We start from the raw sequence: 24,435 nt of genomic DNA, 5'->3' as shown, positions 1-24,435 counted from the left end.
AATGTTCTTGTAATAACACAGTAGGAGGCCAAGTCAACAGGAAGTGACAGCCAGCTCCCAGAGTCAAGGTGGCAGTGTGGAGGATCTGAAAAAAAAATTGGCTATTGGGAAGACATTGCTGGACTGCATGGGCTGCAAAGTGTTTATCAAAATTCAGCATTTGCAGTATTTATAGCTGCTGACTTTCAGTTTTTACATAAGTGAAATTGAATTGCCAGTAATTAAAGTAGAATTTTAGGCATTTTTTTTTTCGTTTTGGATGGAGTAAGACTTATAACCCCCTGTAATGTTTATTTTTGCCATATTTGTCCCATTGGGGAGATTTTTCTTAACTTCCAAGCAAATAGGCAAACAGAAATGAAGGGAATCTCTTGAGGACCCATGGTCACCAGAACTAGTGTCCCCATTGGAGGATTTCCCCTTTATTGCTTTTCTAATCCACCTCCCTTCTATTAGGGAAAAAAAAGGTTTGCCTTTAGTTATACTTTAAAGTAGAACTATGGGAAAAATTTAGAAATTGATACACCGTTGAGCAAAAAAAAATATATATTTTTGTTATTCCCTCTGCAAATCCTACCAAATACTTGTTGATCCTGACAGAGGTTTCTGTTGTATGTAATTCCCTGTTAGAGGGTGACAACGCTAGGCTGCATCCTAAGGAACGGCAATGTTGCCTTTACGTCAGCTGTGTCTCCAGGACTACAGCACAACATGCCGATGCTGGGGAGGAGGCATTAACAAATCGTAATGTCTCCTCTGATGGACAATCTATTAGCATGTCCATTACCCATGTTTGTTCTGCACAAGCTGGCATTGCACAGAGTATACCAAGCTCCCAGGTGCCATGGTTTGTAACAGTCAATGACATGCACCCAGTCTGCATAAGGTGCAAGGAAGCTTGGGAGTTATAGTCTATACGTGGCTAAAACATACAGTTGAATGAAAAATAAGGTGAGGTAAATTGGCGCTGCCTGACTTAAAAGTGTATGTATATATATAGAAGGGGTTAAAATAATATACAATAAAGTGCTAGTGTGCAAACATGTCCCAGAAAAGTATACTGTAAGTAAAACTGTAATTCTAAAATGTTTAAAATTCTAAAAATATTTAAAAATATTCTGGAACTATAAAATACACAGTGATTGTGAACACAAAGTGATACAGTGCCTTGCGAGAGTATTCGGCCCCCTTGAACTTTTCGACCTTTTGCCACATTTCAAGCTGCAAACATAAAGATTTAAAACTGTATTTTTTGTGAAGAATCAACAACAAGTGGGACACAATCATGAAGTGGAACGAAATTGATTGGATATTTCAAACTTTGTTAACAAATAAAAAACTGAAAAATTGGGCGTGCAAAATTATTCAGCCCCTTTACTTTCAGTGCAGCAAACTCTCTCCAGAAGTTCAGTGAGGATCTCTGAATGATCCAATGTTGACCTAAATGACTAATGATGATAAATAGAATCCACCTGTGTGTAATCAAGTCTCCGTATAAATGCACCTGCACTGTGATAGTCTCAGAGGTCCGTTTAAAGCGCAGAGAGCATCATGAAGAACAAGGAACACACCAGGCAGGTCCGAGATACTGTTGTGGAGAAGTTTAAAGCCGGATTTGGATACAAAAAGATTTCCCAAGCTTTAAACATCCCAAGGAGCACTGTGCAAGCGATAATATTGAAATGGAAGGAGTATCAGACCACTGCAAATCTACGAAGACCTGGCCGTCCCTCTAAACTTTCAGCTCATACAAGGAGAAGACTGATCAGAGACGCAGCCAAGAGGCCCATGATCACTCTGGATGAACTGCAGAGATCTACAGCTGAGGTGGGAGACTCTGTCCATAGGACAGCAATCAGTCGTATATAGTGCACAAATCTGGCGTTTATGGAAGAGTGGCAAGAAGAAAGCCATTTCTTAAAGATATCCATAAAAAGTGTTGTTTAAAGTTTGCCACAAGCCACCTGGGAGACACCAAACATGTGGAAGAAGGTGCTCTGGTCAGATGAAACCAAAATCAAACTTTTTGGCAACAATTCAAAACGTTATGTTTGGCCCAATTTTTCAGTTTTTTATTTGTTAAAAACGTTTGAAATATCCAATAAATTTCTTTCCACTTCATGATTGTGTCCCACTTGTTGTTGATTCTTCACAAAAAAATTACAGTTTTATATCTTTATGTTTGAAGCCTGAAATGTGGCAAAAGGTCGAAAAGTTCAAGGGGGCCGAATACTTTCGCAAGGCACTGTAAGTGCAATAGAAGATAGATGACAATATACAATGTGCCAGTGCAAGATGTCCGGTGAAAGCACCAGACATAAAGTATGTAAATATATTAAACCATTAAAAAAAGTCCAAAAAACAGTCCATAAAGTGCTTCAAAATAAACAGTGGTGCTTCAATAATATTGATAGGTGATATTCGGAGTGATCCGGGTGATAGATATAGGGTGAAAAAACCGTGCACCCCTCCAATATATCCCGCACTCACCAGAGATATGCACCCCTGCAGGGGTAATGAGCCTTAGGATAATAGCCTCTATGCAACGGTTCCTAAGTGGTGGAATCGTGGGGAGAGATATCCCTGGATCTTTCCTCTCAGCAGGGAAATGTAATTTCAATACACTGGATAAAAACTGGTATTCCCCTCTCAAGTGTTGGAGATATTACAAGGTAATATGCAAAAGGAAGACCTCATATAGTGATGTACCGTTTAAACTCTTTATTGTGCAAAAAATAAGAATAGTACCCACATAGAATCGTGGCAAACGTACATACAAGGCAGTAGGGGCCGCGAATCCCTCGTTGGCGGCTGCTTCCGGGACGCTATGCGAACCAGTGACCGGATCTGCGTTCCAGTGGGGCGGAAATGACGTAACCACGTACGACGCGTTTCGGCACAGCTGACGTCATCAGGTACGTAAAGTCACGCCATCCCCGCTGTCTATTTATGTTGAATGGTTACTGGGCAACCGGACTACATAGGCCAATAGATAAATGGGAACAGAGAATGTCGTCTGTTGCCAGGCAGATTAGCGGTGTACCGCTTCCGCAGATAATTCAACTACCAATGAGAAAATTAAACGAAGAACGGCCAATGGAGAATTCAAACACACAGTGCTATGTGTAATGTGTTGTCAGGGAAAAAAGGAATTGTTTGAATCCCGCAATGGGAATGAAAACATAAAGAAAGAAAGAAAAAAGCTAAAGATTTGTTAAAAACAAATGTGTGTGTCCCGAACTAGGGAATCTCAATTAAAATTAAGGAATATGGTATAAATCTTACTTAATGGATTAAAGAAAATATGTCAATGTCAATGGAAATGTTTTGTCATGGGGAATAGGACTAATAAGAATGTAGTATGTTTTAAGTAAGATTTATACCATATTCCTTAATTTTAATTGAGATTCCCTAGTTCGGGGGACACACATTTGTTTTTAACAAATCTTTAGCTCCTTTTGCTTTCTTTCTTTATGTTTTCATTCCCATTGCGGGATTCAAACAATTCCTTTTTTCCCTGACAACACATTACACATAGCACTGTGTGTTTGAATTCTCCATTGGCCGTTCTTCGTTTAATTTTCTAATTGGTAGTTGAATTATCTGCGGAAGTGGTACACCGCTAATCTGCCTGGCAACAGACGACATTCTCTGTTTCCATTTATCTATTGGCCTATGTAGTCCGGTTGCCTAGTAACCATTCAACATAAACAGACAGCGGGGATGGCGTGACTTTACGCACCTGATGACGTCAGCTGTGCCGAAACGCGTCGTGCGTGGTTACGTCATTTCCGCCCCACTGGAACGCAGATCCGGTCGCTGGTTCGCATAGCGTCCCGGAAGCAGCCGCCAACGAGGGATTCGCGGCCCCTACTGCCTTGTATGTATGTTTGCCACGATTCTATGTGAGTACTATTCTTATTTTTTGCACAATAAAGAGTTTAAACGGTACATCACTATATGAGGTCTTCCTTTTGCATATTACCTCGGAATATCTCCAACACTTGAGAGGGGAATACCAGTTTTTATCCAGTGTATTGAAATTACATTGCCCTGCTGAGAGGAAAGATCCAGGGATATCTCTCCCCACGAGTCCACCACTTAGGAACCGTTGCATAGAGGCTATTATCCTAAGGCTCATTACCCCTGCAGGGTGCATATCTCTGGTGAGTGGGGGATATATTGGAGGGGTGCACTGTTTTTTCACCCTATATCTATCAACCGGATCACTCCGAATATCACCTATCAATATTATTGAAGCACCACTGTTTATTTTGAAGCACTTTATGGACTGTTTTTTGGACTTTTTTAAATGGTTTAATATATTTACATACTTTATGTCTGGTGCTTTCACCGGACATCTTGCACTGGCACATTGTATATTGTCATCTATCTTCTATTGCACTTATCACTTTGTGTTCACAATCACTGTGTATTTTATAGTTCCAGAATATTTTTAAATATTTTTAGAATTTTAAACATTTTAGATTTACAGTTTTACTTACAGTATACTTTTCTGGGACATGTTTGCACACTAGCACTTTATTGTATATTATTTTAACCCCTTCCATATATATACATACACTTTTAAGTCAGGCAGCGCCAATTTACCTCACCTTATTTTTCATTATATGATAGAGCCATCTCGACTATATTTTGAGGTACGCTGCAGCCTAGTTCTTATCCATAAGCGCGGATATTTATACAACTTTATACCGTTGAATGAATCGCAAGCCACAGGATGGCCCCATCCACAGCCAGCTTTGTTACTGTAAAGGACAGACAGACTGGAACAACGGAAAGTGCAAAAATATGAATATAAAAAGGCAACTGAAGTTTTTTTTTTTTAACAGAGGCACCTCTAAATGGCTTTAAATGTTGTCTTGGCAGTATTAATGTCTGCTGTATTCCAATATCTGTAAACTCCTATCTGAAAATTACAACCAATGTCCACTAAAAAGTTGAGGACTGTGTGAGGTCTAAACTCCTACCTAAAATCAGCTAGGTTGACTAGGACTGGCTTTTAGGGGAGGCATGGTCGTGGACATTCACCAAACAGAACAAGAGTCTATTGATTTATCTTTCAAAACAATAGGTCTGTCTCTGGACAGCTTATATTATTAAGGGCTCACGGTTTCACATTACCCTTGACCCTAAGGTCAAAGTGAATGAGTTGTCTGTAAATCGTTGAACTGTCCACCTATTTAATAGGAAACATTTTTCAGGTTCATCGCCAAACATTTCAAGTATGGAACATCTGGAAACATCTCTGTAGGTTCCTCAACATTGTTCATCTTGTGCTTCGTGTAAGGCTTCCCAGTAGAGGACAATTTCCTGTGGCTTGACTTCATGAGATGTCACAAGGTTCCGATAAGTGCACACAGAGAATGATGGCATAGAATCAAAAAATATAGGCTTAGTGTGTAGTTCCTGTAATGAGATCTTCAATTTTTCCAAACACATTCCTATGTAAACATCCTCAAGTATAAAAAACGGTATAGAGGATGAGATGTTGTAAATCCTTTGGGCAACATCTACCGAGAGCACGTAACCTGTACCCGAACAAAAGGGGGGGTATTTTTCACCACGATACTCCTTTTTACTTATGTACCACTTGCTAAAGACATTACGTACAGGGGCATCATCTGGCTTCAAGATCCCCGTGAAGAGATTTGAGGTCTGATTTTTACGCAGGAGAAGTTCAACAAGGTAATACGTATTGACAAACATGTCCGTATCTGTTTTCATTACGTAGTGGGTCTGAGGGCAATGATTTGCAATCCAGTCTAAACCCGTTAAGGTTTTTATGGTCAAGTTGTAATACGTGTCTACAAAATCTTTTTGAATGATGTCTTTGTAGGTGTTTAACTCGTCCGATAAACTGTCAAGTTTACCGGGGATTGTGCCAAGAAGAAAGAAGGTCACCACTCGCTTTCCCTGGATGAGCTGCTCTTTCCCCCACGTTTTACGGATTGCCATTCGTGCCTCTATCTGGTCGTGTGCTGTAGTCACCAGGAGCACCAGAAACGGAGGGTTATGTTTGCAGTTTGATTCAGGCACCTTCATGAATTGGTTCCTTTTATAGTCAGTTTTAATAGAAAAAACATTTCTAGGTTTATGGAAGCAATAAGAGCACAAGTCAAAATCATAGCTTGTGATGAAGAACCCAAACATACCCAAACAAGGAAAAAACAGGAGTGCCACAAAAACCACCTTCTTCCGAGGCATCTGAAAAAAAAAATGTTGAAGTGGCGTCAATAACATCATCAATTATATAAAAAGGATTGATGATTAATAGAATACATACATAACAGTGGAATCCAATACACCTTAAAGTAAAAAATATGTGTACAATTTATATAGAACTACACTTAAAGCACATCTAAACCCCAAAACAATATATATATATATATATATATATATATATTTACTCACCAGCCACATTATTAGGTACACCTGTTCAATTGCTTGGTAACACAAATTGCCAAACAGCCGATCACATAGTAGCAACTCAATGCATTTAGGCATCTAGATGTGGTGAAAACGACTTGCTGAAGATGAAACCAAGCATGAGAATGGAGAAGAAAGGGGATTTAAGTGACTTTGAACGTGACATGGTTGTTGGTGCCAGACGGCTGGTCTGAGTATTTCAAACATTTCTGAATCTACTGGGATTTTCACGCACAACCATCTCTGGGGTTTATAGAGAATGGTCTTTATGAAAGAGTGGCAAAAAGAAAGCCATTGCTGAAAGAAACCATAAGAAGTCCTATTTGCAGTTTGTGAGAAGCCATGTGGGGGACACAGCAAACATGTGGAAGAAGGTGCTCTGATCAGATGAGACCATAATTGAACTTTTTGGCCTAAAAGCAAAATGCTATGTGTGATGGAAAACGAACACTGCACATCACAGTGAACACACCATCCCCACCGTGAAAAGTGGTGACAGCATCCTGTTGTAGGGATGCTTTTCTTCAGCAGGGACAGGGAAGCTGGGCAGAGTTGATGTGAAGATGGATGGAGCAAAATACAGGGCAATCTTAGAAGAAAATCTGTTAGAGTCTGCAAAAGACTTGAGACTGGGGTGGAGGTTCACCTTCCAACAAGACAACGACCCTAAACATACAGCCAGAGCTACAATGGAATGGTTTAGATCAGAGATCCTCAAACTACGGCCCTCCAGCTGCTACAGAACTACACATCCTATGAGGCATTGTAAAACTCTGACATTCACAGTCCAGACCTAAATCCAATTGAGAATCTGTGGCAAGACTTGAAAATTGCTGTTTACAGATGCTCTCCATCCAACCTAACAGAGCTTGAGCTATTTTGCAAAGAAGAACATTTTCATTCTGTAGATGTGCAAAGCTGTTAGAGACATCCCCAAAAAGACTTGCAGCTGTAATTGCAGCGAAAGGTGGTTCTACAAAGTATTGATTCAGGGGGGCTGAATACAAATGCATTCCACACTTTTCACATATTTATTTGTAAAAAAAAAACTGGAAAACCATTTATAATTTTTCTTCCACTTCACGATTATGTGCCACTTTGTGTTGGTCTATCACAAAAAATCCCAATAAAATACAATTACCTTTTTGGTTGCAACATGACAAAATGTGGAAAATTTCAAGGGGTATGAATACTTTTTAAAGAGCAGTAAGTGTGCTTAAAGTGTACAAATATGCTGTACATATTTGCACATAATAGCAATTGCCCAGGGGGAGATATACATTAGGTTTAAGAACCCATTAACACCAGTGCATTGTAACCTGTGTTGATGCTTGTAGGTACCATTCGTTTTGAATGGCACCCCAATGCACCTGCCGTGCATCATAACATATGGTAACACACTACCGTATGCTGCAGTGTGCTCTCAGTGATACGTAACAGGGTAGTACATATATATTTTTACCCTCTGGAGCTCGGTAGTGGACACATGTCCAATGGTAAATGGGAGTTCTTTAAGAATAGGATCCCTTAATGTTCACTTCTCAGATGGAAGCTCACTGGCTCTTTCTGTTTAAGAAGCCTTTGCCAGGGTCAGAAGCCCTTGCAGGGTCAGATAAGCCATGGGATCATGATCTAGCCAGGAAACACAGCCTTATCTGACCCTGCACCCACTGGTGGGGACTCCACATCCCCCCCACAGAAAAGTTCCAGGGGACGTTCTCGGTAATCAGGATTGATACAGTGTCTATACTGGTACATATATTTTATGCTGCTTTACTAAACAGTTAAAAAAAAGGTTCTGTACATTCAGCCACTCCTCAAGTGTTGGCACAATAGCTCACTAATGTAGCACAAGCAAAATTGTAAAAGTCACACTTTATAGAGAGAGAGTCCACTGAAAGAGACCTGTATCCTGGCCTATTTTGGTAGTCCCAGCATCTCCAAGCAGTGGGCATGCCCTTCGTCTTTACTCCCATGCAGGGAAAAGTGCCTAGGTTTCCCCCAAGAGGGGAAACTTCCATTTATTGTTGTAGGTTACATGTCTTCTATCTGCAGGCTAGCTCTCTTCCCATAGACTGGACTGGCCATGCTACACCAAGAGGAGCATTTCTGCATCTTCAGAGGATGCAGAGAGAAGTCCCCAGACTTCCCTCAGGTTAGGAAACTTCCATTTATCATCAGTGGCGGCTGGTGAAGTTTTAAGATGGGGGGGCGCAAGACCCCGCCCTTCCATTTTGACCCCTCCCATTTCTCTGAAGCCCCACCCCTTATAGACTTCATACATTTTGTCCCCTGTATTTTGCTTGCGTGAACAAATTCTCCAATATATCACATTTTAAGGGGTCCATCAGTACTAGTATATCCCATAATAGGGAGCAGGGGCCCTATTATGCAATATACTGTGAGAGACACCCTATTATGGGATACACTTACTGAGAGTGGCACAAACCCCACAGTACAGACCCCCCCAGCACAAACCCCTCAAGCACAAACCCCACAGTACAGGCCCCCTAGCACAAACCCCACAGTACAGACCTCCTAGCACAAACCCCACAGTACAGACACCCTAGCACTAATCCCACAGTACAGACCCCCTAGCACAAACCCCACAGTACAGGCCCCCTAGCACAAACCCCACAGTACAGACCCCCTAGCACTAATCCCACAGTACAGGCCCCTCAACACTAATCCCACAGTACAGACCCCCTAGCACTAATCCCACAGTACAGACCCCCTAGCACAAACCCCACAGTACAGGCCCCCTAGCACTAATCCACAGTACAGACCCCCTAGCACAAACCCCACAGTACAGACCCCCTAGCACAAACCCCACAGTACATGCCCCCTTCAATGTAGTGACCAGTATATATGCCCCCTTTCAATGCAGTGACCAGTGTACATGTCCCCAATGCAGTGACCAGCGTACATGTCCCCAATGCAGTGTTCAGTGTACATGTCCCCAATGCAGTGACCAGCGTACATGTCCCCAATGCAGTGACCAGCATACATGTCCCCAATGCAGTGACCAGTGTACATGTCCCCAATGCAGAGATCAGCGTGCGTGCCTCCAATGCAGTGACCAGCATACATGTCCTCAATGCAGTGACCAGCATACATGCCCCCAATGCAGTGACCAGCATACATGCCCCCAATGCAGTGACCAGCGTACATGTCCCCAATGCAGTGACCAGCATACATGTCCCCAATGCAGAGATCAGCGTGCGTGCTTCCAATGCAGTGACCAGCATACATGTCCCCAATGCAGAGATCAGTGTGCGTGCCTCCAATGCAGCCAGTGACCAGCATACATGTCCCCAAGGCAGAGATCAGTGTGCATGCCTCCAATGCAGCCAGTGACCAGTGTACATGTCACCAATGCAGAGATCAGCGTGCGTGCCCCCAATGCAGCCAGTTACCAGTGTACATGTCCCCAATGCAGAGATCAGCGTTCGTGCTTCCAATGCAGCCAGTGACCAGTGTACATGTTCCCAATGCAGAGATCAGCGTGCGTGCCTCCAATGCAGCCAGTGGCCAGTGTACATGTCCCCAATGCAGAGATCAGTGTGCGTGCCCCCAATGCAGCCAGTTACCAGTGTACATGTCCCCAATGCAGAGATCAGTGTGCGTGCTTCCAATGCAGCCAGTGTACATGTCCCCAATACAGAGATCAGCGTGCATGCCCTCAGTGCAGCCAGTTACCAGTGTACATGTCACCAATGCAGAGATCAGCGTGCGTGCCCCCAATGCAGCCAGTTACCGGTGTACATGTCCCCAATGCAAAGATCAGCGTGCGTGCTTCCAATGCAGCCAGTGTACAGGCGATGTCCCCAATGCAGAGATCAGCGTGCGTGCTTCCAATGCAGCCAGTGACCTGTGTACATGTCCCCAATGCAGAGATCAGCGTGCGTGCCTCCAATGCAGCCATTGACTAGTGTACATGTCCCCAATGCAGAGATAAGCATGCGTGCCTCCAATGCAGCCAGTGACCAGTGTACATGTCCCCAATGCAGAGATCAGCATGCGTGCCCCCAATGCAGCCAGTTACCAATGTACATGTCCCCAATGCAGAGATCAGCGTGCGTGCTTCCAATGCAGCCAGTGACCAGTGTACATGTCCCCAATGCAGAGATCAGCATGCGTGCTTCCAATGCAGCCAGTGACCAGTGTACATGTCCCCAATGCAGAGATCAGCGTGCGTGCTTCCAATGCAGCCAGTTACCAGTGTACATGTCCCCAATGCAGAGATCAGCGTGCGTGCTTCCAATGCAGCCAGTGTACATGTCCCCAATGCAGAGATCAGCGTGCGTGCCCCCAATGCAGCCAGTTACCAGTGTACATGTCCCCAATGCAGAGATCAGCGTGCGTGCTTCCAATGCAGCCAGTGTACATGCGATGTCCCCAATGCAGAGATCAGCGTGCGTGCTTCCAATGCAGCCAGTGACCAGTGTACATGTCCCCAATGCAAAGATCAGCGTGCGTGCCTCCAATGCAGCCAGTGACCAGTTTACATGTCCCCAATGCAGAGATCAGTGTGCATGCCCCCAATGCAGCCAGTTACCAGTGTACATGTCCCCAATGCAGAGATCAGCATGCGTGCTTCCAATGCAGCCAGTGTACATGTCCCCAATGCAGAGATCAGCGTGCGTGCCCCCAATGCAACCAGTGACCAGTGTACATGTCCCCAATGCAGAGATCAGAGTGCGTGCCTCCAATGCAGCCAGTGAACAGCGTACATGTCCCCAATGCAGAGATCAGCGTGCGTGCCTCCAATGCAGCCAGTGACCAGTGTACATGTCCCCAATGCAGAGATCAGCGTGCGTGCCTCCAATGCAGTGACCAGTGTACATGTCCCCAATGCAGAGATCAGCGTGCATGCTTCCAATGCAGCCAGTGACCAGTGTACATGTCCCCAATGCAGAGATCAGCGTACATGCCTCCAATGCAGCCAGTGACCAGTGTACATGTCCCCAATGCAGAGATCAGCGTGCGTGCTTCCAATGCAGCCAGTGACCAGTGTACATGTCCCCAATGCAGAGATCAGCGTACATGCCTCCAATGCAGCCAGTGACCAGTGTACATGTCCCCAATGCAGAGATCAGCGTGCATGCTTCCAATGCAGCCAGTGACCAGTGTACATGTCCCCAATGCAGAGATCAGCATGCATGCTTCCAATGCAGCCAGTGTACATGTCCCCAATGCAGAGATCAGCGTGAGTGCCCCCAATACAACCAGTGACCAGTGTACATGTCCCCAATGCAGAGATCAGCGTGCGTGCCTCCAATGCAGTGACCAGTGTACATGTCCCCAATGCAGAGATCAGTGTGCGTGCCTCCAATGCAGCCAGTGACCAGCGTACATGTCCCCAATGCAGAGATCAGCGTGCATGCCTCCAATGCAGCCAGTGACCAGTGTACATGTCCCCAATGCAGAGATCAGCGTGCGTGCCCCAATGCAGCCAGTTACCAGTGTACATGTCCCCAATGCAGAGATCAGCGTGCGTGCTTCCAATGCAGCCAGTGACCAGTGTACATGTCCCCAATGCAGAGATCAGCGTACATGCCTCCAATGCAGCCAGTGACCAGTGTACATGTCCCCAATGCAGAGATCAGCGTGCATGCTTCCAATGCAGCCAGTGACCAGTGTACATGTCCCCAATGCAGAGATCAGCATGCATGCTTCCAATGCAGTCAGTGTACATGTCCCCAATGCAGAGATCAGCGTGAGTGCCCCCAATGCAACCAGTGACCAGTGTACATGTCCCCAATGCAGAGATCAGCGTGCGTGCCTCCCATGCAGTGACCAGTGTACATGTCCCCAATGCAGAGATCAGTGTGCGTGCCTCCAATGCAGCCAGTGACCAGCATACATGTCCCCAATGCAGAGATCAGCGTGCGTGCCTCCAATGCAGCCAGTGACCAGTGTACATGTCCCCAATGCAGAGATCAGCGTGCGTGCCCCAATGCAGCCAGTTACCAGTGTACATGTCCCCAATGCAGAGATCAGCGTGCGTGCTTCCAATGCAGCCAGTGACCAGTGTACATGTCCCCAATGCAGAGATCAGCGTGCGTGCCTCCAATGCAGCCAGTGACCAGTTTACATGTCCCCAATGCAGAGATCAGCGTGAATGCCCCCAATGCAGCCAGTTACCAGTGTACATGTCCCCAATGCAGAGATCAGCATGCATGCTTCCAATGCAGCCAGTGTACATGTCCCCAATGCAGAGATCAGTGTGAGTGCCCCCAATGCAACCAGTGACCAGTGTACATGTCCCCAATGCAGAGATCAGCGTGCGTGCCTCCAATGCAGTGACCAGTGTACATGTCCCCAATGCAGAGATCAGTGTGCGTGCCTCCAATGCAGCCAGTGACCAGCGTACATGTCCCCAATGCAGAGATCAGCGTGCGTGCCTCCAATGCAGCCAGTGACCAGTGTACATGTCCCCAATGCAGAGATCAGCGTACATGCCTGCAATGCAGCCAGTGACCAGTGTACATGTCCCCAATGCAGAGATCAGCGTGCGTGCCCCCAATGCAGCCAGTTACCAGTGTACATGTCCCCAATGCAGAGATCAGCGTGCGTGCCCCCAATGCAGCCAGTTACCAGTGTACATGCCCCCAATGCAGAGATCAGCGTGCGTGCTTCCAATGCAGCCAGTGTACATGCGATGTCCCCAATGCAGAGATCAGTGTGCGTGCCCCCTTCAAAGCAGACACTTACCTTACCTCACAAGTCATGGACGGCGGTCTTCTCTGAGTCGGCCAAGGCGGCGGTGGGATGCGGTGCGGTGACACGATCTTCTTCTTCCTCACACGCGGCGGCGGCTCTCCTGTCTCCTCTTCTCTGGCGGGCGGGAACTGAAGGTGAACATGACGCCGGGGCGGTGCACCGCCCCCCAAGGGTCACGTCACCAGGTCCGATGTCCTCCTGTGATTGGTCCAGGCTGGACTCTAGACCAATCACAGCCCGGACATCGTTAAAGTGGGGTGTGTCGGGGCGCATTGCTCTGCACCCTGACACACCCCCAGAAGAGCGCCAATCAGCGCCTCTGCTGGGCGAGGGTGGGGTCAAAAACCCCACCCCCCCCCCATACCCAACACACAGTCCGGTGCCCCTAGTGGGCGAAAACCTGACTTTTTTTTTATCTTTTTTTTCCTGCTACTTTGGGGGGGGGGGCGGCGCCCCTGCGCCCTCTATGGGCGGGCCGCCACTGTTTATCATTGTAGGTTACATCTCTTCTTTCTGCAGGCTAGCTCTTCCCATTGACCTGACTGGCCATGTTACAACCGGAGGCGCATTTTCGCATGTTCAAAGGAAGCAGAGAGAAGTCCCCAGACTTTTCTTATGTGGGGAAAATATAAATTTAGCACTGTAAGCCACATATCCTCTGTCTGCAGCCCAGCTCTTTTCATAGACTGGACTGGCCATGCTACACCCCCCCCCCCCCAGCCATTTATATCCCTCCTGCAAAATTAAAGTGGAATCTAAAAGGAACTGAAGGTGCATCTGCGCATGTTCAGAGGATCTTCTGCGCGCGTGCACAAATGCCCCCAACATCTGGTGGATGGGCAATATAGCAGCCAGCAACATTGATGTAGCTTTGACGTAGCAATTACAGGATGCAATGGGCCCAGCCTAGGCTGGTCACTAGGGGGTGCTGCCTTGTAGCATAAAACACAACTAAATGGTAAAAATTTGAATGCATTGGGGTTGATTTACTAAAGGCAAAAAAGCAAACAAATAGGACATTTAACTACTAGAAGCCAATCTAAAGAATATGTTTCCTTCTGACCTGGATATGCACCAAAGCAGAGATACTGGGTTGCTTTACTAAAGGTAAATAGACTATGTACTTTGCAAAGTGCAGTTGCTCCAGAGCTTAGTAAATGAGGCAAAGCTTCACTTTGCAAAGAATACCCAATCATGTGCAAGGAAAATAATATAAAAAAAACAGGATTTTTGCTTGCGAATGATTGGACAATGGAAGCCAGCAGAGCTTCTGCTGACTTACTAAGATCTGGAGCAACTGCTCTTGCAGTGTGAAACTGCACTTTGCAAAGTGCACAGTCTATTTTCCTTTTGTAAATCAACCCCATTATGTTATCATTTGTTTAGGGGGGGCAGAGAAAATAAGCAATAGTTGTTTGAGTGAGTTTAGCTCCACTTTAATAACCAGCACTCTAGGGGTGAGATAAATTAATAAAGGGCTGCTACATCAACAATTGAGATGTCTCACACTACTAGATAAGCCAAAAATGTGTTGCGTTGTTCCATAAACAATTAAAATTATACAAAGTTACAAACCATACAAATTAATATTTATGTGCCAATAAAATATTAAAAATCCCAAATAAAAAAAAAGTCCCAAAAAGTGCATCCAAGTCCATCAGGAAGTAAATATATTGGGGTTGAGTTACTAAATCTAGAGAGTGCAACATCTGGTGCAGCTCTGCATAGAAACCAATCAGCTTCCAGGCATTTTCGGCAAAGTTTAATTGAACAAGCTGAAGTTAGAAGCTGCTACTATGCACTGCTGCACCAGATTTTGCACTCTCCAGTTTTAGTAAATCAACTCCATTATATCTTGATGAATAAACACCTCTCTTGTGCACCAGCCACCATTAATAAACAGAGATGCTTACCATAAATGCAAGAAGTCTGGCAGAGCTTGAGGAACATAACCCAGATCCCGGCTTGATGAATGGCATCGGTATTCAATCCCCAGTTGCATTAATGGCATAGTATACAATAACTTCTAGGAAGCTCTGCTTGGGTCTCCAGTGAAGGATGTCTCTCACTATCACACCACAATGCTTCTCACACATAGAGAAAAGCAAGGAGAATCCACATAGTGAAGTCCATCCCAAATTACATTTAACAAAAATGACATATACTCATGAGCAGAGACAAGTACAAGCATGGAACAAATAAACTACCAGTTATATGGGTGGGGATGCACCAGAGGAGTAGTAGTATATCTGTTCCACGCCTGTACTTGTCTTCGCTTGTGTTTTTATGCCAACTTGTTAATAAACGTAATTTGGGATGTACTTCACTATCTGGATTCTCATTGCTTTTCTCTATGTGTGAGAAACATTGCAGTTGATTTACTAAAACTGGAGAGTGCAAATTCTGGTGCAGTTGTGCATGGTAGCCAATCAGCGTCTAACTTTGGCTTGTTCAATTAAGCTTTGACAAAAAAAAACCTGGAAGCTGGTTGGTTTCTATGCAGAGCTGCTCCAGATTTTGCACTCTCCAGTTTTAGTAAATCAACCCTGTGAGCGCGAGAGCCATCCTTCACTGGAGACCCAAGCAGAGCTTTGTGTACTATGCTATTTGTGATCTGGGTTTTGCCCCTCATGCACTGCCAGACCTCTTGTATTTTTGAGGTCCTCCCTTCCAACACATTTGATTACTCAAACCATCAGGCCAATAGAAATCTCTGATCCTGTGTGGATCAAATTGGACAGCATTCCCAACAAAGATATGTCCATAGAGGTTGAAGTTCAAAATGTCTTCTTGTTGGCCAAGAAATTCACCTTACACCTGCCCCAAACATGTTTGTGGATTAAACATTTGAGTGTAACTATGTAGACCAGCAATCTATAATGTTTGAGCAAGAATGTAGAGAAAACCGGGCAAATATACTCCAATGCCTATTTTTTGTTGCCTTGGTTTTGTCAAACCTTGGTTGTAGCACTTTGCCTTAAGGTAATTATCTTGTCTCTTTCTCCCCAGGGGTGACAGAGATAACCCTGCCTATCGCACTCCGGGCACTGAGGTGGCGCCGTTGTCCGAATACCCCACTTGGAGCGGCTGGCAGGGGTTGATCCCAGTCCTGATGACCCCTTTGTTCGGGACTGTGCCCAGTTATAATTTTTTTAACTTGTTAATTTTATACTTTTATAAATAAATATTTTTGTTACAAAAGAAACTAGTTTGTGTGTTTTTCCCCCTAGAAACTACAACCCAAATACAACACACAAGTGATTCAGAGTGGTGGGGGCTAGAATTGGTTGTGTGTTGGATTTGGTTTGTGTTCTCCCTGAGAAATTCATTTGAGAAGAATTAGAAGGGACACCTTTTTGGATTTCATTATGGGAAGATTGTGTTTAGAAATTAGAAATGTAACCACATGTTTGCAGGAAGAGAAGCACCTGCGTAGAAAGGCCTACATTAACAAGGCAGGGCCATTTCTTGCCCAGCATCACACACAAAATACAAGATATAACCCAAACATAAATCTATTTGAAAATATATTTAATACAAACAATCTCCAAATTACAAAGAGTAACGACAAACACAAATCCAGCCCAAAAAAAAACATTAGAAATCTAAAAAGAAAAGTAAAAAAAAAAAAAAAGCCACCAGAAATATAAACAAAAAAATATAAAAACAAAAAACCCAAAAGATAAAACCACAAAAAAAAACCTTGAACATTAGGTGGCGGCTCAGGAGGTGGGGGCTGGGGGCTGCTGCTGCAGCAAAAGCTGAAGTAGCTGTGGCTGTTGTTGTTGCTGCAGCATATGCTCTACAAGCTTTAGGATTTCCAGTTGTAGCTGCTGCTGCTGCTGCTGTTGTTGCTGCTACTGCTGGGGTAGGTTCTGCTGCTGCTGGGGGGTGTGAGGGGAGTGAATATGAGGGAGGGATTGTGATGTGTTGTGTTGAGGTGTGGGGCAAGGTGGAATGTTGGACTAGGAGGGCCTGTGTTGGGTATAAATGTCGAGTGTCTGTGGAGAAGTGGTGAGAGGGGGCCTGGCCAACTGTGGTTGTGAAGGAGGGTTGGGATATATGGGTCGGGAAGGTGTGTTGTGAGGAAGCTGGGGAAGGGATGGACATATTGGGTGTGTTTTGAATGGGGAATGTTGAATCAGAGGAAGGGCCAGATGTGAGTTGGGTGTGTGAGGATGTGGTGGAGAAGGAGTCTTGCTGGGAGTGGCTAATTGGTGAGTCGTCACCTCCCCAGCTGGCTGCCCAGTGTGCAGCAACACTGTCGTGGGCCTCCAACCAACACTAACTGCTGAGTACCTGCCCCAGCAACTGTACTAATTCACTTGATTCAGCAGGCCTCCTTGGCTCATTTAGGATCTCAATCTGGGCAACCAGCCTCTCTGCCACATTTACAAGAGATGGATGAGGTGAGAGAGATGATGATCCAGCTGCATCCAATGCTGGCTAAAAGAAAACAAAAAAAAAGAACAAAAAAACAATGTCCCTGCACAAATGCAAAGCAGACAGTGTAGGCCACATCCAAGCAACATTGCTAACATTTTCATGGAACATTTCCACCTTGTTAACTTGGATCACATACCCCAGCATTGGATGCAGAATCCTCGAATCCTCGCCAGCTCCAGGTCCAGCTCCAGCTCCAGCTCCAGCTGCTCCTTCCTGAGGGGCCTGATGTTCTAAAAAAAATGGACAAGAAAAAGCTTAGGAACTAACATTAGGCTGTAAGGATTATTTGACATTTTCAAACATATTTTAATGGATTAAGCACTGAAGCCAAACATTCCAAACTGTTTCCCAGGGCTCATAGGACACTTGCTAGCACCCTCCCAAAGGATAGGAAGGCATGGTATGAAGCTACAGTAGGGCACTAGGGATGAGTTTTGAGTTCGAGTCGAAGCTAAGTTAGACTTGAACATCGATTACATCAGATATTAGTGAGAGTATTGTTCATCGGTCACTTGAGTACATCCTGTAAGCATCGCAGATCTTCTATAGGATTATAGATTACATCAGATATCAGTGAAAGTATTGTTCATTAGTCACTTGGGTACATCCTATAAGCATCACAGGTCTTCTAAAGGATTATAGATTACATCAGATATCAGTGAGAGTATTGTTCATCGGTCGCTTGGGTACATCCTATAAGCATCACAGATCTTCTATAGGATTATAGATTACATCAGATATCAGTGAGAGTATTGTTCATCGGCAAGTCCACAGCATGAAAATTCAGCCACAGTGACCCCTGTGGCGGGATGACTATTGCTCAACATAACTGAACCAGAACTTGCAGCAGACTTGCAGAATGTTTGTAAAGAAAGTTGATCTGGAGTCATCAGTCACTTGGGTACATCCTATAAGCATCACAGATCTTTTATAGGATTATAGATTACATCAGATATCACTGAGAGTATTGTTCATCAGTCACTTGCGTACAACCTATAAGCAGCACAGATCTTCTATTGTTCATTGGTCACTTGGGGACAACCTATCAGCATACCCAAGTGACCGTTCTTCTATCTTCTATAGGATTATAGATTACATTGGATATCAGTGAGAGCATAGGTGTGCGCAGCCTATTGCATTAGGGTGTGCACCCCAAAGTTTAAATACACATGCATGTGTTTGCCTACATGTATATGGCCCCGGTACATTACTCTCCCTGCTGGAAAAGTGAAATAGAAGTGTGTGGCACTTCTCTTATGGCAGAGCAGGTCCGAGGGAGATCTTTCCCATCTCCTCACTGGCAAACAGAGCGATAATGCTAATGTGCCCTAGGTGATTAGGGTGTGCCCAGGCACACCCGGCACACCCTGTGCGCACGCCTATCACACCGCCACATCCACCACCATGTCAACCTCCCTCCTACTCCATATGGGCCTCGTCCTTCACAGATGAAGAACATTGTTTTATTTTTCTATTTTTTTTTGTTTTAAGTTATTTCCCTATCCACATTTGTTTGCAGAGCACTTGCCATGCTCTTAACTACGTTTTGCTGCCATTTGCAGCACTCTAGCCCTTTCCATTGGTGTTTTAGAGCCATTTTAGTGCCTGAAAGTTCGGGTCCCCATTGACTTCAATGGGGTTCGGTGTCCGGGGTAAAGTTCAGAAAAAGTCCGGGACACGGACCCGGACCCGGACTTTTTTTTCAAGTTCGGCCGAACCCGCCGAATACGGACATCCAGGTGTCCGCTCAACTCTAGTTATAACCCTCACTCTATCCAAAATGAAAAAGACAATTTTGCCTATAGTTCTACTTTAAGATCTTAACTATTACATCAAGTACGTAATCTCCCATATATAATGTGCAAGAGAATATTATGTTTTGATAATTTTCTATATATCACGAGAAGGGAAACATAACATGGTTCCACCAACATAATAGGTTTAATCCCTCTACAGGAATCTAAAATACCATAATAAGTGTCCATCATTATTTTTTACATTCACTGTATAGTGTTATTATATTATTTTATGACATTGTTTTATCTTTTCTCTTTCCAAAGGCGTATATATCACCTTTATATCATCTATAGATAGAAAAACAAACCATTTCCACAAACCTTCTTTGTCACCAATGATTACTGCAGTATTTATACATTAGGGTATCTCCAGCATAACTTGTACTTACAGCATGTAACGGACTCCGGACTCTGCCAAGAAGCTGCTTCCTAAGTTCTGGAACACGAGACCTGTGAATCTGGCTATAGGTACCCCAAGAACTTGACAGTACAAGATTTGGAGTCAACCAGAAAATAAACTGTTTATTGAAACACAGGCACAAAGAGATATACACTGTGGGACAATCCCCCCTCCCCCTTAGCAGCCAATCCACATACACATATACATCCTATAATAGGTTGATCTTAAGGCAGACAGAAACAATGGAATATAGGTAGTATTTAACAATAACAAACCTCACCCCACCTCACTATCACTATATGAGACACTCCTGCAATATTCTAGCAAACTGTCAGTCAAACCATTCATCTTCATATATTTCCTGAGGGACCTGTTCAGAAATATTATTGTCCTAAGTCAGGGGTAATGAATTAAAATTCATGAAGGTCCAGTAGGTAAAATTTTCTTCAAACCGAGGTCCGAATCATATGTTTGGATCTCAATGGCACCGTCCTCTGCACAATGCGCAAACATGGCGCGTCTTTACGAGTGCCACATCACATGGTGCCGCAGTACCATGCAGCTTGGTACGGCGCAATTAAAAAGAAAAAAAAAAGGTCAGGGACTTATTTTTCTGCGTTTCTGCTTACAAGGCAGCCCACTGAAATAAATGGGCCGCCTACACGCGTTACGCAATAATGTGAACCTAGTCTACAATCCTTCACATCACAATCCTTTTTATTACATCAGTGTTCTCAGTCCCCCTGTACATCATCCCCCCTTCACATTACAGTCCTCAGCCCTTCACATTTTTGTTAGCGGCCCCCCTTTATATCACCCCCTACTTTAAATTGCAATTCCAAGCCCCTTTCATATCACCCACCCTTCACATTCCTGTTCTCGCCCCCTTTATAGTACCCCTCCTTCACATTGCAGTCCCCAGCCCCCCCTTCACATTCCTGTCCTCATACTCTTTATAGCACCCCCCTTCATATAACTGTCCTCCCCCATTTTATTGTGCCCCTCTTCACACTGCAGTCCCCAGCCCCCCATTAACATTCCTGTCCTCACCCCCTTTATAGCACCCTCAGACATTCCTGTGCTCATCTCCTTTTTTTTCAAACCCCCCTTCACACTGCAGTCTCCAGCCCCCCTTCACATTCTAATCCTCACCCCCCTTTGTAGAACCCCATCCCCCTTCATACCGTATCACTCCTTTACTTTTCTGCCTCTTCGATATCCCCCCTCTTTTCCCCTTTTACATTTGCAGTGCCTCTTCCCTGTCTTACCTTAAACAGGGCAGCGTGGCTGACATCGGAGGCACAGCAGCTGACATCGGAAGTGCTCAAAGGGATGCACGGAGGGCGGGACCTGCCCCAGGTAACTGATTGGTTGCTAGAATACAGGGCAGTTCTAGCAACCAATCAGTTAACTGTACCAGCCCCTGTCCTCCGTGAATCACTGCGCTGCTCCTCCGATGTTAGCTCTGTAAAGACAGAGCTGCAGCTGCAGCAGCGGCGGCAGAGGGAAAAAACAGATCCTAAATGGCGCGACCGCTGCGGGGCCGGACAGAACATTGATTGGGTCCGGACTTGGCCCGCGGGCCGCCATTTAGTGATGCCTGTCCTAAGTGAAAGAGCCCCTTACTCTTTCAACACAAACCACACATATAGAACCCAGGATAACCGGGGTAACACGAAAGGCTGAGTCCAGTGTAGTTGTACAGCGAGTCTGATTAGTGCAGACCCAACTGGGGTTCTTGGTCACCCTGTGCCCCTAATAGACACAAGGTGACTTACACATAAGAGGGGCCGGGGAAGCTGGACAAGGAGTTTCTTGACCTCTCGAAAGTAATCTGGGTTCCACCCAAAGTGACTCACTTCACACAGCATATGATATCCCTTCATACTGTGACAGGAAGTCAGGTAAATCTGTGGATGTAGTCACAGACAGGAGATACATTTCCACCTGGTTTAGAAAATTCACCAATTACTATAGGGTGTCGGCTGAAAAGGTAGCCAGGACGGCTTTAGGAAGTTGAAAGGCCTTCAGCTGTTCGGAATGAGGAAGTTAAGGCCTCTATAATTTGTCCAAAGGAAGTCTATGGATTACTGCCTCCTGACGCCGTGTGGGCTGGGGAGAGGAGGACAGTCAGATGTGTGCCTCCCGACGCTGTGAGAGCCTGGGAGAAGGATTGCTGCCTCCTGACGCCGTGTGGGTAGGGGAGGACAATCAGATGGGTGCCCCCTGAAGCTGTGTGAGCATAGGAGGGGAAGACCTCCTGGAGCGATGTGCGCTGAGGAGGGTAACAAGTGTGAAGACTACTCAAGGATCGTTTCTATGTGAAAAGAAACCAATGGACATTTCCTGTGTGAAGGGAAAATTAATTAAGACTGAAGACTACTCAAGGTGAGGTCTTGGACTATTTCTATGTGGAAAGAAATAAATGCACTGTTTGCTATGTGAAGAGACAAACAAAGGAATGTGTTCTATGTGAAGAGAAAAGGACATGTTCAATGGACATTTGTTGTGTGAAGAGAAAATAAATGGACTATTGATGGTCTGCTGTAGGATCAGCAAAGTCTGCAAAACAATAGGTTGGAGACAGACTCCATAGATAGGTTCCTGTGTGTGAGAAGGTAGCCGCCTACAGTGGCAAGGATTTATTTTATTTATGTTTATTTTGAATTATGCTGTTTTTGGAGCTTGCACTTGTGTGAAGAAAATTGCAAGAATAAAACCTTACACTGTTGTTTTCAACCACTTCTCGGCTATCTCCCTGTGTAACGAACCCCCCCAAGGGGTCATCCACGCCCGCCACCGAGCTAATCAATCTCACATATGGTGGAGGTATGCATTGGGCAGAAGCAGAGATCCCTGCAAAGAAGTGCATATGTTCTATGAACTTTGTCTGGTGCATGAGATTGCACAATCTATGTGTGCAGGAGAGAAGATCCTGAAAGAGAGGAAAAACTACTTGTTTTAAAGAGACAGTGGTCTCAAAATTTTTGATGGACTTTGTTGTGTCTGGTGCATGAGACTGCACAAACTGTGTCTGCAGGAAAGGAGATCCTGCAAGAGAGAGAAAAGCTACTGGCTTTAAAGAGACAGTGGTCTCAAAATTTTTTGCTGGACTGTGAAAAATTTATTGTGGAGTTATTGAAGATGGGGCGGTCAAAATGCCTGAAAGAGGCAAAGATAGCTGAAATGAGAGACCGGATTCTATGGATGGAGGGGATGCTACCGTCTGAACGAGCCCCATCCATGCCTGAACAGAATCTGCTAAAGAGAAAGGTTGTTGTCCCTAGCAACACTGGGGAAAATGTGGATTTTCAGCGGAGCTTTGCAGCTCAACAAAAGGCTCACCAAGAGAGCATGGCAGGCTGGAAACAGAGACGCCAGCAGCCAATGGAGGTAATCGGTTTGGAGGAAACCGAGTATGTGTGCAGGGCTGTACTGGATGCCTTGCAACGGAAAATGGAAGAAAAGGAACACGCCCTGGAGTTGCTTAGGATGGATCATAGAAACTTGCAGGCTCAGGTGTTACAGTGGGAAGAATCCACTGCTCTTTTTTTTCTGAGTTACAAAAACGTGGAGAGACTATAATGGAGAAAGATACCATCCTCATGGAAAAGGAAATTGAAATTCAGACTTTACAGAAGCAAAGTATGGGTGAAATGTTGGAGTTGCGTAATCTTCTGGAAAAAAGTCTTCAGTCTTTGGAAGCTACAAAAAGACCTGCAGGGGGCGCAGGAACAGAATGTCGCTCTGAAAATGACATTGTCTCTCAGCGACAAGGAGAAAAATGAAAGAGAGGCTAAATTACTGAGTACTGTGTATGAGCTCACCACTTTGAGCAATGTGGTAGATGAATTGCGTATGGACTGTGAAAGTTGGAAAGATGAAGCCCAACGTGTCCAGCAGCAGTTAAAGGAGAAAGAAGTCTGTGTGGCAGAATTACAGTCTCATTCCCAGAAACTAGCCAATGAGGTGAAGGCTCTTATGCAGGGAAAAGGAGATTCTGAACACAAGAGGGAAAAAGTAGAGGCACAGCTTCTGGAATTGCAAGTCAAAGTGTCAGAAGGTGACCGATTGTGTGCTAAGCTGTCAGAGAAGGCAAACCGACTGCAGGTTGAGTTGGACAATGTCACAAATCAGCTTTCTCAAGCAGACAGCAAATCTAGAGAAATTGCCAAAGATTTCTCTATCTTGGAACCGCAGCTGCAAGACACGCAGGAACTCTTACAGGAAGAGAGGTGTCAAAGGCTGAGTTTTAGCCCAAAACTAAAACAAATGGAAGTTGAGAAAAATGGCGTCCTGGAACAATTAAAAGAGGAGGAGGAAGCCAAGAAAAACCTATCAGAGCAAGTCGCAACATTGCAAGCTCAGATAGCGGATATGAAAAAACGCATGGAAGAAAGCGTTGGTTCATTAGAGTGTGTTGAAGATGTGAAAAATAAGTTTGATCAGATGCTTGGTGAGGAGAAGACTGTGTCTGCAAAATATGCAGAAGAACGCGACCATGCAGAGGCGGAGGCGCGTGATAAAGAGAGCAAAGCCCTGTTCTTGGCTCGCTCCTTGGAGGAAGCTCTAGAGTGTAAGGCTGAACTAGAAAGAGTTAACAAACAGCTGCGTACA

The 24,435-nt window shown here is 44.8% G+C and overlaps 1 protein-coding gene across 2 annotated transcripts in view; it reads right to left on the bottom strand.

Annotated features, from left to right (window-relative positions):
• Positions 1 to 24,435, bottom strand: part of LOC309546509 (beta-1,3-galactosyltransferase 5-like) — a 404,656-nt gene that overhangs the window by 212,532 nt on the left and 167,689 nt on the right. The window contains exon 2 of one of the 2 annotated variants that reach the window (XM_082246252.1): positions 5,239 to 6,228. The exons of the other annotated variant lie outside the window; for it this stretch is intronic. Within the exon in view, the coding sequence (XP_082102378.1) occupies positions 5,281 to 6,228 (948 nt within the window). The 3' untranslated portion in view covers positions 5,239 to 5,280. Of the gene's footprint in view, positions 1 to 5,238; positions 6,229 to 24,435 lie in introns of those variants that run through there. 2 annotated transcript variants of the gene reach the window in all.

Source organism: Pelophylax lessonae, assembly GCF_965119305.1.
Source record: "Pelophylax lessonae genome assembly, chromosome: 2".
Classification (NCBI taxonomy): Eukaryota; Metazoa; Chordata; class Amphibia; order Anura; family Ranidae; genus Pelophylax; species Pelophylax lessonae.
This window is presented reverse-complemented; position numbering and strand designations above follow the sequence as displayed.